Source organism: Saccoglossus kowalevskii, chromosome 14, assembly GCF_978046115.1.
Source record: "Saccoglossus kowalevskii chromosome 14, keSacKowa6.1, whole genome shotgun sequence".
NCBI classification, from domain to species: Eukaryota; Metazoa; Hemichordata; class Enteropneusta; family Harrimaniidae; genus Saccoglossus; species Saccoglossus kowalevskii.
The window spans coordinates 2,357,104-2,374,270 of NC_140654.1; the positions used below are offsets into that span (position 1 = coordinate 2,357,104).

Genomic DNA, 17,167 nt, shown 5'->3' on the forward strand with positions numbered 1-17,167 from the left:
TTGTTTTTGTTTTTTATAATATTTTTACATATATTTTTGTTATTATTTTAAATCTTTTTTGCTGTACATATCTTATATAAATCTTTTTACACGGAGGTAATAAAGTATTATATTAAAGGTGCATGCACTAATGTAAATGACTAGAAGTCGATGGTCAAAATTCAGCATATAAAATATGCAATTATTGATGTCAATGGAAATGTATTTTGAATAGTGAATATTGTATTCATCACATGCGGCTATATTGAACACAATGTGTAGTGATGACTGTGATGCTTCATGACTTGAATCATTTACTAATTAGTGAAATGTCACTGAAGAGATTTGTATGTGTTAAGGGAATGACTTTTTAATCAGCTTTTAAGCTGCACACCTGAAACACGCAAAGTGTCTAATAACTTTTTTTTTTACCAAGCTACACATGAAATGACAATAGTAAGCAAAATTGTTGTTGTACATGTTACAGCGAACATGATTTGCATTATTGAAAAACTGACTTTTTTTATTTTATTTTTCCAGTGTCAGTATCAGAGTGACTACAGTGAAATGTCTCCCGACAATCAACATCAAATTTTCAAATCATGACAGCTTAATGTAACATTTTTCAAATTTATTTTTATCTATTTATTGTTATGTATGCAATTTTTATCTGTCTACGCAGGCGCCGTACTTAATGTATGTTGAAGTATTAGAATGCGAGAACAAGAATACATCACCGCTGCCAACAAAATTATTAGAGAATACCCTACGATTTACCCGATCAGAAGAAAATCTGTCTGACTGTCATCTAAGTGATACACCACCTGGTAGTTTTACTGTCCATCCTAAGTTTGATCCGGAAGAAGACTGTTGGTCTCAGGATGATGACATGATATTACAGGTATGTTGTAGATAACTGTACAGTGTATGTCAACTGAATTTGTTGTTACATTCAATTTTTTTACTTTGTTTACATGATTGCAGCTGCACTTTATCACATGATTTCATCTCAGAATGTAAATGACAGTTTGGAATCACCACGGTTGATATTATCACAGTACTGCTACCGTGCATCCTTTGCGGTATTCTCATGATAACCTCTCAATCAAGCTGTTATCTGTTGTTCTATTCTTCAGCAATATCCTTCCTATCAGAAGTCCATATCTAGTGATAGCGTTTCCATGATTTCACATGATAGCTCTACTAGTGATAAAGAACCTGTGTATATCGCCGCTGGTGATATCAGAAGACGATTGTCTGAACATCTAACAGAGCCAAGTAAATCATTCAAGGTAACTTAGGGCAGCTGTCACGTCACGTCATGGGGTTTTTCTTTAGTTCCTAAGAGATTGGAAAAACATATTGGAAATGTTTTTTTTTTTCAGCTATCTAATTGAAAGACTAAGTTTCATCCAGTGCCATTCTGTGTTGAAATGTTTGTCATGGTAAAAATTGTATGGTATTATTAGAGTGTGGGTTTTACTTCCGAGTTTATTCTCATTGTATTGAATACTTGTTCTTTGTGACTTGAAATTTCTATGGGTAATACAATATAAAAGTTACTTTGTTTTGATATAACATGATTTTATAAATACTAGGAAGACAATTGATTCTGTACTTTGTGTTGTCATGAAGAACTATGGCCCAATTGAATCTTTAAAGTTTGTTATATTCTGTTTTTGTTTCAATGCGAATGTCTTTTCTTAGAACCTTTTCTCATGAGATAATTTACATATTAAGAAACTGTAGAATTGACAGATAAAATGTCAAAATATTATTCCAAATAAGCAGTACCCAGGAATGAATGTGTGACAAAGTTCTAATTTGAGAGTTTTTAAAGCAGGGGAGTCGTCACCTGCGCATGCGTCAGATAGCCATAGCATGTCATTGTTTACAAACAAGTGTCTACCCATGAGCCTTTGCATTTTTAGCATGTGGTGTTAACATTGCTTGGGACTCAATTCCCGAGTGTGCACAGGTGATGACCCTCCTGCTTTAAGTCATTTGTTTTGAATTCAGAGGGACCCTGATGATCCCTCGGCTGCAGCATTAAAAGAGCCATTTGAGGAAAAGAAGCGGCGGATCCAGGAACAGTCACCATATGGACATCTTCCAAACTGGCATTTATTGGCCGTAATCATTAAATGTGGTGATGATCTACGACAAGAATTATTAGCTTTCCAAATTCTCAAGCAATTACAAGTGAGTGTATTTCTAGTTTCTCCTTGACTAATTTGAACTCCATAGCAACAACAACAGGTTACAAAGATCAAAATATTGTTTTAATTCGGTGAAACCGCATGTATGTTATAGAATTCTGGCCAGAAAAAACACATGTTGGCCAGCTCAAACTCCTACAAAATGGATGTAAATAAAACACAGATTTGTCTGGCTTTCTACCTTCTCATAAAAGCAGCCAGTTTGAAAGTGTCTGAAATTTGTCAATAAACAAAGCTACACACACAAGTCTATTGCGTTTCAAGTAAAAGAAAACCCAGTGACTAACAACATGAAGTTGCATGTAAAATATAGGGGGGGGGGGGATATATTCGCTTGATTCTATTTTCACTGAAAAGAGCAAAAATTAATTCCAAGCGAAAATAAAGTATTTTACAGTATGTTATGAACAATGTCTGATTTTGGATCAACCAAGACAAATCCTTATTTGCATCAGATATCAAATTCACAATAACTGACATTTACAGATGCTTGTACATAACACATGTATGTGACAGCATGTACTGATAAAGAAAATAAACAGTTTCCTGCTTTTTTCTGGTTACAGTCAATATGGGCACAGGAACACATCCCGCTGTGGGTACGACCTTTTCATATCGTTGTGACATCAAACGACAGTGGTATGATTGAACCCATTATAAACACAGTATCACTACACCAAGTTAAGAAACACTGCCAAATGTCTCTGTTGCACTATTTTCACAAAGAATTTGGTGGTGAGAATACAGAAGAGTTTTTGACTGCACAGAGGAACTTTGTTCAAAGTTGTGCTGCTTACTGTTTGGTGTGCTATTTTATGCAGGTTAAAGATAGGTGAGTTATGTAACTTACAAACACTTCTGTCTTACCATTCATTCATCTATCATGACTTTCAAGTTATGTCAATGTAAAACCATTTAATTTCACTACTTTGATATACTATAGACCTACCATAGTAGGTCCATGGATATACTGAGAATATTTACCAGTTTTAAGTTCATGAATTAGCTATTAAAGCAATGATCTCTATTGTTACTTTATTTATTCACCTGGATTTAGATTTCTCCTATCAGTGAAAATAGCGAAATTAAAACTTTGTGAATAGTTAATGCATTTTCAGTAATATGTTTTTAGTGTGTCTGTGTCTGTTTAAATTTCATTAAAGTGCCTGTGAAATGGCTATTTTCATGTCTAAAATTATCCATTGATACATAAATATTATTAATTTTTATGTTTCTAAGCATGAATTATTTTTTTAAGTGAAAAAATGTGTTTTAAACTCAATCTACGGCAACTTTATTTTTGTGTATTTTAAAACGAGGCTCCTCATTAGCTTCTTATTTGCATACAGAAATTCCCCTTGTGACGTCAGATGGGGAAGTCGCATGGCAGCTTGCATTGCCGATACGTGTAAATAAGGCAAATTTCTTGTGCAGTTTTCTCCTCTTTGACTAAATTTTCACTTATGTACTTGTTCGTCGAGGAGGAATGGACCATAATGAACATATGGTATCAATTTTTGTTGCATGGGGTTGAGTTAGATGCGAAATATGTCCGTTCTGGTGTAGCTGGTCATCGTGATCGTCACAGGCACACGTTTGTACAAAATAGGTTACTAGGCACGTCACTACACTGTTTTATTTCATCGATCGTCTGAGTAAAACTTTTAAAATTAAAATAAAAGAGAACATATTTTGACATTCTAAACATTAGACTATAGTGATCACTATAAAATAATTAAGAAATGACAAATCAGTTACTAAATAAATGACAGCCGCGTGGAAATAAAGTGAAATTTTGTTGAAATAGGTGAACACGTCGGGTCACGACGAGGGCAAGTGCGTTAAGTGGCGTTTAATTGGATAACAAAAATAAACGAGATCGACACACATACAGATAAATTCAGAGTGGATTCGAGTTAGCGTGATCCATGGAGTGATTGTCATAATTATAACATCATATCAAAACTTTACTTAGTGGAAACACATTGACCAAGCCCGGATTCTTATTTCATGAATTATTACACAGATCAAGCTGCAAGCATGGAGGTAAAAAAAGAACAGAGGTCTGAATTCGACATTCAACACCAATCACCAAACAATTCAGAAACTTTTTAGCCTTCGAAAATGAAAACAATTAGCAGTGTGTAAGGGCTGTGTAATTTCCTGTTTGTCCGACGCTTCGTTTTCATGTCACTGTCAAAATTATTGTTACTCTTTACTTAACAGGGACTAAATCTCTCTTGAAACACTTGCCGTCTCTCTCTTTCTTCTGAAATCCGCCTCGCTGATCATGGTCCGGAATCTTTTTCTTTCAAAAGTGTTGCGCCAGGTTTAAGTTGTCTGCGTTTAAACCTAGTTGTTTTTTCCATGGACGAGGACAGTTTTTCCAAAAAAAAAGAAGCTGAGGTTAAGTGGCTTTCGTCCACTGATGTCGCACTTTCGGATCGATTAGAAACGTGTGAATACTTACACTATGACTATACGTTTCACTGCAACTGCCCGTAACACAACATCTAAAAACTCTCTCTCAAAAAAAAAAAAAAAAAATAGATAAAAAAAAAGGGAAAAAAAAAAACGCCGACCGAAAAATGTATATCGTTTAAAAGTATACTGAATGACCAGTGTTATTACGGCTCAGGGTATGACTTCCTCTCACATTTTGGCATTTGGTCGCGCACTTTCGGCGAGAGTCAGAAATCCGGAAATCGTCGACCGTTTCAGGATAGGTGGGCGTGGCTACAACACGAGAAATATCCCAAATTTACTTGGATACGAGTAATCATTTTCAGCAAAAAAATCAATAACTGCCCATTTCAGTGGGACACAGATCTAAAATGGGAAACGCGAGGGTGGGCATTGCACAGGCACTTTAAGTTGGAAGCCTACTCATAATTTTTGAGAAAGTTTGTAATAAATCCCATAACAGTGTTCATTGGTTCATTGTGTAAAATCGTGAAGCTAGTGTCTCATGAAACCATGAAATAGCATTTTTTCGTGTGTGTCAGCATATCTGCATGTCGCAACCAAATTCCCTTTGTTCATAACATATTTGTTGTTTTGCAGACATAATGGTAATATCCTGTTGGATTCAGAAGGTCATATTATACACATAGACTTTGGTTTTATTTTATCAAATTCACCTCGCAATTTAGGATTTGAGAGCTCTCATTTTAAGCTAACTCATGAATTTGTTGAGGTAGGTTTTAAAACATCTGGAAACTTATGAATTGATCTTCATGCGTGCATCTGTGCTTGCGTCCATTCAGCCGAATCTCACACATGCTTGAATCGATTAATTCACACATACATATGAACATGCATTTCCTTCGTAATCTCAAGGTAGCCAAATGACAGCCATTTTAAGGCCAAAAAAATGACCAAGCTTGGTACATATGTTGAACATGATGGGATCTTGATGCACATCATTATATTTTTGAATCTTGTCAAAGTGGCCATTTTGTGTTGGAGAATGCAGTTCCAGATCTATATATCCAACATGACTGGTCCGATCAAGTTCAAACTTCACACATACATTAGACATTACATCAGTCATATATACAAGCTTTTGTTTTAAAATCCAATTTAAAATAACCAAATGGTAAGTCATTTTAAGGCCAAAAATTGCACATTTTCACTCTTCCAAAATAAATTTCAGTTGTGCAGCGCATGGACAGGTTTTGTTCAAACTTGGTGCACACATTGAACATAAATAGACGTCATTTTTTTTGCGGATCAGGTTCAAAATGGCCAACTGGCCACCATTTTGGTTTAAAGAATGCACTTTTGGGTCCATATATCTGATATGCCTGAACCAGTCATGTTCAAAATTCACACATACAACAGAAATCCTATCAGACAAACGCGTGTGCATTTTTGTCACCATCAATTAAAAAATGGCTGCTGGTTGTCATCCTGTTCAAATGAATGCAGTCCCAGTGAGAGTCGTATCTCATACATGCCTTAACCAATCAAGTTTAAATTCCACAAATACATCACGTATTAGGCCATGTACATATTTTGTGTCTGTAATACAAACAGAAACAATGCCATTTGTGTCTGTAATACAAACAGGAACAATGCCATTTGTGTCTGTAATACAAACAGGTTTAATGATTTGTAATTCATTGCTGTCCACGTTACCAAATGCAGATCATGGGTGAGTGATCATGGCATTCACCCATAGACCCTCTAAAAGGGTCTATGATTCACCTAAGTTGCCAAAATCATTTTGCAAAAGTTATAACTACCACTCTCCCAAGCGATATCTTTTTTAAATATTTCTGATTGCTTGCATTACTGTGTTCAGGAGAGTTTTTAGCTCCAGCAAGGCATGGTTTAAAATGCTGCTTTCTTATCCTGAGAGTTTCTACAGTACGTAGCATACTCAACTCGACATAATTGCCAATAATCATCTGTAAATTAATTACTATTCATACCTCTATAGAAAACTTTATGAACTTGATGCTTGTGTTGTGTGGAAATTAGTTATATGGCCAGCATGATCCAGCATTGTGTAAAGTCTCGTTGACTAACTGTTGAATTTATTTTTTAATAGGTTATGGGTGGGCTTGGTAGTGATATGTTTGAATATTTCAAAATCCTGATGTTACAAGGTTTCATTGCTGCCAGAAAACACATGGATAAAGTGATTACAGTTGTAGAAATCATGCAAACAGGTAATTTTTAAAATAATTGATATAATTTACTGTATTGACAATTAATATTGTTGCTGCCAGCAATGAGAGTAAACTATTGAATAACTAGTAAAAATAAGACTTTCACCACAAAACTTTCTAGCCCAAATTTTTCAGCACTTTCTTCAGTATTTCTGGAAATGAGCCTTAATTTTAGAGCCAACAGACAAAATTTTAGTAAATTGTTTGTTTTTGTCACAATCTTCTGAAGAAAAGTAAACTATAATTGAGCTATTTTGTGAATCTGTGATAAAAAGGGGAACTGGTGGTGAAAGGGGGAACTGGTGGTGAAAGGGGGAACTGGTGGTGAAAGGGGGAACTGGTGGTGAAAGGGGGAACTGGTGGTGAAAGGGGGAACTGGTGGTGAAAGGGGGAACTGGTGGTGAAAGGGGGAACTGGTGGTGAAAGGGGGAACTGGTGGTGAAAGGGGGAACTGGTGGTGAAAGGGGGAACTGGTGGTGAAAGGGGGAACTGGTGGTGAAAGGGGGAACTGGTGGTGAAAGGGGGAACTGGTGGTGAAAGGGGGAACTGGTGATGAAAGGGGGAACTGGTGATGAAAGGGGGAACTGGTGGTGAAAGGGGGAACTGGTGATGAAAGGGGGAACTGGTGGTGAAAGGGGGAACTGGTGGTGAAAGGGGGAACTGGTGGTGAAAGGGGGAACTGGTGGTGAAAGGGGGAACTGGTGGTGAAAGGGGGAACTGGTGGTGAAAAGGGGAACTGGTGGTGAAAGGGGGAACTGGTGATGAAAGGGGGAACTGGTGGTGAAAGGGGGAACTGGTGGTGAAAGGGGGAACTGGTGGTGAAAGGGGGAACTGGTGATGAAAGGGGGAACTGGTGGTGAAAGGGGGAACTGGTGGTGAAAGGGGGAACTGGTGATGAAAGGGGGAACTGGTGGTGAAAGGGGGAACTGGTGGTGAAAGGGGGAACTGGTGGTGAAAGGGGGAACTGGTGGTGAAAGGGGGAACTGGTGGTGAAAGGGGGAACTGGTGGTGAAAGGGGGAACTGGTGGTGAAAGGGGGAACTGGTGGTGAAAGGGGGAACTGGTGGTGAAAGGGGGAACTGGTGGTGAAAGGGGGAACTGGTGGTGAAAGGGGGAACTGGTGATGAAAGGGGGAACTGGTGGTGAAAGGGGGAACTGGTGATGAAAGGGGGAACTGGTGGTGAAAGGGGGAACTGGTGGTGAAAGGGGGAACTGGTGGTGAAAGGGGGAACTGGTGATGAAAGGGGGAACTGGTGGTGAAAGGGGGAACTGGTGATGGAAGGGGGAACTGGTGATGAAAGGGGGAACTGGTGGTGAAAGGTGATGATCAGTACTGTGATAAAAAGGGGGAACTGGTGATGAAAGGTGATGATCAGTACTGTGATAAAAAGGGGGAACTGGTGATGAAAGGTGATGATCAGTACTGTGATAAAAAGGGGGAACTGGTGATGAAAGGTGATGATCAGTACTGTGATAAAAAGGGGGAACTGGTGATGAAAGGTGATGATCAGTACTGTGATAAAAAGGGGGAACTGGTGATGAAAGGTGATGATCAGTACTGTGATAAAAAGGGGGAACTGGTGATGAAAGGTGATGATCAGTACTGTGATAAAAAGGGGGAACTGGTGATGAAAGGTGATGATCAGTACTGTGATAAAAAGGGGGAACTGGTGATGAAAGGTGATGATCAGTACTGTGATAAAAAGGGGGAACTGGTGATGAAAGGTGATGATCAGTACTGTGATAAAAAGGGGGAACTGGTGGTGAAAGGTGATGATCAGTACTGTGATAAAAAGGGGGAACTGGTGGTGAAAGGTGATGATCAGTACTGTGATAAAAAGGGGGAACTGGTGGTGAAAGGTGATGATCAGTACTGTTTCAAAACACACTGCGAATTTTCTATCTTTTGGAATATTAGGAGATAAAACACCAAAAGTCATTGACATTTGTTTTTGAAAAACAACACATGTTTATATTTACTCACTTAATATGCAGGGTCTTTTGGAAAAGATAAAATATTACAATTTAAAAACTTTGTAATTGTAAACATTTTTAAAACTTGGGTTTTAATAAGGGAACAGTATTTTCTACAAATAAAAATAATTGGTCACTATCCTTTAATAAAATGGTATAGTTAGCACCACACTATTGGTGATACATGCGAAATAGAATTAAATCATTTCTACGTTCTCTTTGAAGATCTTGTGACATAGCAACTGTAACAATCATCAGGTATATTTGAATGTGTACTGAAAACAGATTTTCTATCATTTTGTGCAAATTCATAAAAAGAAATCTCAAAAAAATAAAACATTTTTATATTATGCTCACCCTGGTAAAAGCCTAAATTCAAAATACAGGGAATTCTGCGACATATTCATCACACATGACAAAAATGAAACTGTACTGAACGTCCTTAATTACATTGTATTCATGATTTATATCTTGAAAGTATCATGGCATGATTTGTTGTATATTTGTTGCAGCCCAACTGCCTTGTTTCAAACAAGGTGCTAGTACCGTACGTGTATTGAAGGAAAGATTCCACATGAGCATGCCGGAAGAACAGCTCCAGTTACTTGTAGAAAACATGGTAGAATCCAGCATGCATTCTCTAACTACCAAAATATACGACGGGTTTCAGTACCTCACAAACGGGATTCTCTGAAAATACTTCTTCATGAGTGGTGTCATCTGGACTCAATGCAAGGCATTCAAATAGAAGCTTTGGAGATAGATGCAAATAACTGAACAGTGACTTATTGTGCAAAAGATCAAGAAATGGTTTAAACAATAGAAAGATATATGATAATTTAAATATAAGGTTTAAGTAGGCCATTCCCAGGTGCTTACAAGCATTAGCCAAAAAATATCTATTATATAATTTTATTATTAATGTGGCAGGTGAGAGTTTGATATTTGAGCACCTCCTATGGAGTTGATGAATCGCCTCGATTACTGATTTAACCAACATTGGTGGATAATGTCTGTTTAAAATTGTAGTGTCACATTCTGCATAATTGTTAAGGTACTGTTGATTGCTTAATTTTTGCTGATAAAAAGATTTAGCAATATCTGCTAAGTCACGAAATGAGAGTGATTAACAATATGTTAAAGCATCACTTTCATTGTGCAGCGAACCAGTACTTCCAAATTTTGAGTAATCAATATATTTTACACGTGTTGTGGGATCCATTTCGAACTTTAACTCATTGGCTGCTAAAAGACTCCATCGATAGCGAAACTGAAGTGGTGTCAGCAAGCAATGTTAAAGTGCCAAGTTACAATGCTGCCTAATGCTTGATTTGGGTCACGTGCAACATACACAATGCATGTAAAAATACTCACAATTCTAACAGGTATTAGAATTTAAAGAAACATCATGAGTACCTTGTAATTTGATAATTTTGGGGGCATTTTTTGTAACTTCATCTTGATTAAAATTTATTTTGAAGGCAGATGTTGCTGGATTCATACAAACACTAAAATGTGACATTACATTTTTAAACATAAGCATATAATTCTGAATAAGTCTACCCGTTTTACACCTTTTTTTCTGATATTCCACAATTTGTTATTTCCGTCCTAATCACTCACAAAATAACCTGTTGCATCGTTATTACCGACATCCTTATTACATCCAGTATAAATCAAATGCATTCTGGGATGACAGAAAAAACTTTCTTTCAAATTTAGACAAATGCAACAATGTTTTTAGACAGAGGCATTAAACATTATCAGTGATAGTTTTTTCAGACATGTTTCATGGGTGTGACCATTTCTTGCATTTCTTTACCTAGAAAAAGAAGTAATACCATTAACGCTAATTATTACACATACAACTGAAGTGGATTTGTACAGCATATTGTAGAATAGACTTGCCTCTTCAATCTAACCCCAGATATGGAAACAAGTTATTTTTATCCTGACTGGGTGATATGCCAGAATTTTACTTTTATTATCATTTACATAATAATATATTAGTAATTGTTAGATTAGTGTGCGGGAAAGGCTGTCGTGCTTGGAATGCATTGTCTGAATCCTGGCACATTACATGGATATGTTTGATGGCACAGACATTTTGTTTTCAGATGTACAGTTACTTTTTAATTTCAGTGCCCAAAACATGCAAGTTTTTTATGATGTCAGTTAGATGTGTATTCAGGATTGGTGGAGACAATAAATTGTGAGCATTACATGCATCTCCCATATTTCAACTGCTCAGGTCATGTCCACTAATGGGTTATCGAATAAAAACTGGTAGTGTGTTCTACATTTAGTTGAAACAAATGACTGATGTGACCAGTAAAACTATGACTGATGTGACCAGTAGAACTATGACTGATGTGACCAGTAGAACTATGACTGATGTGACCAGTAGAACTATGACTGATGTGACCAGTAGAACTATGACTGATGTGACCAGTAGAACTATGACTGATGTGACCAGTAGAACTATGACTGATGTGACCAGTAGAACTATGACTGATGTGACCAGTAGAACTATGACTGATGTGACCAGTAGAACTATGACTGATGTGACCAGTAAAACTATGACTGATGTGACCAGTAGAACTATGACTGATGTGACCAGTAGAACTATGACTGATGTGACCAGTAGAACTATGACTGATGTGACCAGTAGAACTATGACTGATGTGACCAGTAGAACTATGACTGATGTGACCAGTAGAACTATGACTGATGTGACCAGTAGAACTATGACTGATGTGACCAGTAGAACTATGACTGATGTGACCAGTAGAACTATGACTGATGTGACCAGTAGAACTATGACTGATGTGACCAGTAGAACTATGACTGATGTGACCAGTAGAACTATGACTGATGTGACCAGTAGAACTATGACTGATGTGACCAGCATAAATGCTTGGTATATTTACATCTTGAGGTGCAGATTACTTCTGTTGTCAAGAGATCACTGAAATACATCAGTGTAATTTATTGAGAGATTTGATCATTAAGACAGTTTGTCAATTGTATTGAATCTCTTTAGTACTCGTCAATCAATTTTGCTGGGTTTGAAATATTCTCAGCTTGTTATTTTCACTCTTTAGCTACAAAAAACTAAGTAAATTTAAAATCTACTAAAACTGAGTAAATGAAAAATTGATGAACAACTTTTTTAGGAGGGAGGGAGAGTATTTTTATGGCAATGCACGCAATGCAGAACAAATTGTATTTTGAATTTACTCGCTTATATTATTCATATGCTCTTGTTATTGGATGAATTTTATTGGAAAATTTACAAAAACATTGAATGATTCCAATTTTAGTCTTGAAAAGCAGAAAACAAGCAGGTATACTTTTTATTCACATAATAGGTTGAAATTAGCTTTGCCTGGTTGGCCTATTTGACAATGCTGCATGATTTTTTTTTTAGAATATTCTATTCTATAGGTTTGTCAGTCAATGAATGAACCAAATTGGTTTCAAATACTTTGAATGCCAAGTGAGTTTTGTCACATTTCACAAAATAAACCTGCAGAATTATTTATGTATTTTTTCTAAAAATGTTGAACAAGACCTGTAGTCGATGGGGGAGTGACTACTTGGCCTAAAGTTAAGAAAGGAATTAATAATGCAATATGGATGGCAACATGTAATTTTTGATATTGTATATTGATAAATACAACTATGATTTCTCATAAACTGAAAATGTTGTTGCTGCAGCATTCATCAGAGTATTTGTTTGAATCTATAATAGACATGTATACTGGTGGTTTTGATTTTTCATCTAATGAATACAATATTTATAGATTATGACAATATCATACTCTGATTTGGTCTACAGTATCAAACAACAACATTAATGATTTAATATGGATGAAAACATTTTTAAAGAAAAATACTTAAAATGTGTGAAATTTTCCACCTAAATTATGGCAGGATTGAGCCAATCTGTTAAAATTTTAATCTTTGCCACAGCGATGTACCTTCAACACTGGAACTGTGTTGTGGTAAGTAAGACTACTAGACAGGAGGTGACATTTTTTATTCTCGGTATCTCTAATACAAATGTGCGACTTCGGAATGATTTTACGCTGTTTCACGCATTGTATTATTGGAAAAAAACAAATACAGACTGCAGATGGGAACAAAGTTAAAAATGTTGGTGTACAAAAAGTCCTGTGAATACAAATTGCTGTTTTACATGCACAGCTATTTGATTAGTGCTTCTACTGACAATAAATCAAATACAGTAATCCCATATGTTTGCTTTTCTCCTTCAGTCAGTGACATAATTCTAGATCAAGTGTCCTTCCTACCTTATTAGAATGCATGATGGGGGATTGCTGCAGAATGTAAGTTGTAATTTCTTGAATTGTGTAGATTTAAATGTATACATGACATTTTGCTTTCATTTCTATAAATTCCACTGGATTTTTATGACTGAATGAAACTCTGCTGCTATTCATCTACATGGTTCTTAAGAAAATCTCAAATTGTTACATATTTATAAAATTTAAGAAATATTTTTGTTAAACTTCCATTAACATCCCCATGTTACAGAAAATGAGCCATATATTATTTACTTTATTTTACAAAGAATTTACTAGAATAGATTTTAGTTCTGTAGTATAAACCACTATCCAACATTCCTATTAGACTTGTGTAGGTAGCACTTAGTGCTGAATTATACTATTGGTAAATTTTAGAAAGTTAAGTTAGAATGTTGTATTTACACAGTATGTAACATAGGTATTTGATAGACCTTTGTAATGTGAGTTTTAATGTCAAAATCAGTTTGTAGAAAGTCAAATAAAATTGTAAATAGACAAATGCTGTTGTGTTTACTACCATAGACAAAGCATGACCTAATAAAGTTGTATATAGACTAGGTCTTTGTCTAACAATGATTACCATTTAAGTAATCATTGTCTGACCCTCTGTTTTTTCTGTTCAGTCTGATCACAATTCGCATTAAAAATACATTTATATAACCTCCCCCTTTTTGCCACGTGTGTATGCTGGTTCGTAAATACCCACAGTTTATACAAAAGAATCTTGTTATTTTCAATCCACTCTTAATCATTGGAGGCAATATCCTGGCCCTGTGTTGTGTCAACAATTGGTCTTTTCTCTTCGCCACATTTATTTTCATATGCATAATACAGCCACAGTTTTGGAGCTGTTAGCCAAGCCAAAAAAAATCTCAGAGGAATTAAAAACCATTACGTTGCTGGTGAAAAGTTACCTTAACGTTGGGGTAAATTTTCTCAGTAGTGAAAATAGACGTAAATCAAAGAAAGCTTAGAAAGAACTCCCCATGTGCAGAGAGTATTGAAGACACATTAAAAATTATGTAAATCAGGTAACTAATATGAACGGAACAAAAAAATTATGAATTATTATGCTAATTAGAGAATTAATATTAATTAGGCCTGTCTATTGTCCTAGAGCATTTATGTACCAAATTTTATTCAAATGTGATGATCAGTAATTGAGATATCAGTGTTAATTAATTATGTTAAGTGATTAATAAGCATAAATATTTACCAAAAACTAATTGGGTTTCTGCATAGTTCTCTTTAAAAGTTTCATTAAAATCCAATTTGTGGTTCTTTATACATCAGTGGAACATTATGCAAATTAGGTAATTAATATCCAATTAAAACTAATCAGGTGTCTGCATAATCCTAGATCTATGTAGCAAGTCTCATTGAAATATGATGATTACTACTTGATATATCAAAAGCTGAAAATTAATTATGCTAATTAGGTAATTAATATGTACTCGTATTACCCTAAAAACTATCAGGTCTGTGCAGTGTCCTATGACATCTATGTACCAAATTTCATTGAAATGGGATTACTACTTGAAATATCAAAAGCTGAAAATTAATATGTACTCATATTACCCTAAAAACTATCAGGTCTGTGCAATGTCCTATGACATCTATGTTCCAAGTGTCATTGAAATGTGATGATTACTACTTGAAATATCAAAAGCTGAAAATTAATTAATTATGCAAATTAGGTAATTAATATGTACTCGTATTACCCTAGAAACTATCAGGTCTGTGCAGTGTCCTATGACATCTATGTACCAAGTGTCATTGAAATGTGATGATTACTACTTGAAATATCAAAAGCTGAAAATTAATTAATTATGCAAATTAGCTAATTAATATATACTGATATTACCCTAAAAACTATCAGGTTTGTGCAGTGTCCTATGACATCTATGTAACAAGTTTTATTGAAATGTGATGATTAGTACTTGAGATATCAGCGGAAAAGCCGAAAATTGATTAATCATTATGCAAATTAGGTAATTAATATTGCACAGATTTTTACCCAAAACTAATCAAATCTGCGCATTAGTTTGGAGCATCTGTGTGCCAAGTTTCATCAAAATCCAAAGAGTGGTTCTTTAGATATCAGTAGAACAGTCATGGAACAGCTAAAAATCAGCTAATTATCATGCAAATTAGGTAATTAATATGCATAGATTTTTACCAAAACCTAATCAAATCTGCGCATTGGCCCAGAGCATCTATGCACCAAGTTTCATCAAAAACTGATGTATGGTTCTTGAGATATCAGCAGAACAGACGGACACACACACACACACACACACGCCAAGCCAAAAAAAAACAACAGAAGAATTTATACGTGAAAACACTGGAAATCACACACAGACACACAAAAGTGATTTTAAGGGCAATCGTAATGAAGCGGATCGCCAATACCATGTTCATTTGCATATTGACCTTGAAAATACAAAAAACACTATTGCATTGGTGATATGCAAATTAGATTTAGTCAAAATAAGTGACTGCTTAGAACTTTCTATTTCATTTCACTCGGCAAGTATATTCATGTACGATAGAGTTGACTTTTCAGAACTCAGAACCCAGAACCTCAGAACTTAGAATCTGGAGTGCGCCCTCAAACAAAGAAATTAAGGTTTATGAATTAGCTCTTGTTTTTTATGGGAACAGAAAACATTCTCAACTTAAATGTAATATTTTTTAGACCAAACTACGGCACTTAATTAGCTAATTTGTATATGAAATAGCTACAAAATCATTTACATCTTGTAGTTCAATGTTAGATTTCAATGATATTTGATTGAGATGTGCGAGTTTATTCAGAGACCTGATATTTTTTTGGATCAATTATTTTTAAAATAATTTGCTTATTAATTCCACTGATTGTTATCATGTTCATGGCTGTTTTTCTGTATACCTGAAGTTATTTCAATAAAATATTATTGACATACTTTTGCTTCGATCAATCTGCTTCAATAGAATAGTGTTAGAATGGTGACAGAATTAGCAGTCTTGGCTAATCTGCAGCGCCCTCTATCATCGTTATGGTGCCCTCATGCCGATTTTTTTACATTTATAAGATTTGTTGCAGTCTTGGCTAATTTGCAGCACCCTCTATCATCATTATGATTCCCTCATACCGATTTTTTGCAGTCTCGGCTAATTTGCAGAGCCCTCTATCATCGTTATGGTTCCCTCATACTGATTCAGTGTTCTCCCCAGACTTCATGTCAAGCATCACGGTCAATTTGCATAACAATACATCTAATTTGCATAATTATATTTGCATAATACTAGTAATCAGTTTTTCCCAACCAATTTGGTCAATCTACTAATACAATTAATTAATACAATTAAGACAAGATATTTTTATATTTGATAAATTTTATATCATTTTACTGCATTGTATTTTATGTTTTTGTATCAAGTCAAATAAAGTTTGAAATAGAACAGCATAAAAAGGAAAACAAATTGAAAAACTTGTGTTATAGCTAGTCAGTGAATATAATGTTATCCATGGATGTAACTGGTTCATCATTGTGTACAAGTTTTAGTGCCCATGTCACTGTCAGTTCATATAACGTCGGGGGGAAACATCTTTTGGTTAAATTTATAAAGTCGGCGAGATATCGAAATATGTTGAAATAAATCAATAATTAGAAAAAAATTCTACAATGGCAGTTCGGCACTAATAGTCGGCGATTTTTCATTGCTATATACCTTGTGAGTAACGCTACGATCACCGTAACATTGTCAGCTGTCGGCATTGCGTTGGACAGGTATTCACTGCTGCTATTCCGATCATCGGTATCTGACTTTTTGGTGTAAAATACACAAATTGTTTATTAAAACGGTTCATTGACTGTTATCATAGGCAATACATCAACATCGCCAACGAGATGTTGTTTTTAAACATCGCGGAAAAACATGCACTCTGCGCCGCCATCTTTGTTACCTCGATCAGAGCCCCCCTGTAACCCAGCATGCATCGGTCA

At 35.5% G+C, this 17,167-nt stretch overlaps 1 protein-coding gene across 1 annotated transcript in view; it reads left to right on the forward strand.

The window, feature by feature from the left end:
• The window catches only part of LOC100367502 (phosphatidylinositol 4-kinase beta-like), a 52,445-nt gene extending 38,768 nt beyond the window's left edge, over positions 1-13,677 (forward strand). Inside the window, exons 8-14 of the mRNA XM_085507777.1 lie at positions 662-880; positions 1,116-1,271; positions 1,999-2,181; positions 2,765-3,030; positions 5,262-5,394; positions 6,754-6,874; positions 9,360-13,677. Coding sequence (XP_085363903.1) covers positions 662-880; positions 1,116-1,271; positions 1,999-2,181; positions 2,765-3,030; positions 5,262-5,394; positions 6,754-6,874; positions 9,360-9,541 — 1,260 coding nt within the window. The 3' untranslated portion in view covers positions 9,542-13,677. The remainder of the gene's footprint in view (positions 1-661; positions 881-1,115; positions 1,272-1,998; positions 2,182-2,764; positions 3,031-5,261; positions 5,395-6,753; positions 6,875-9,359) is intronic.
• The last annotated feature ends 3,490 nt before the right edge of the window (positions 13,678-17,167 follow it).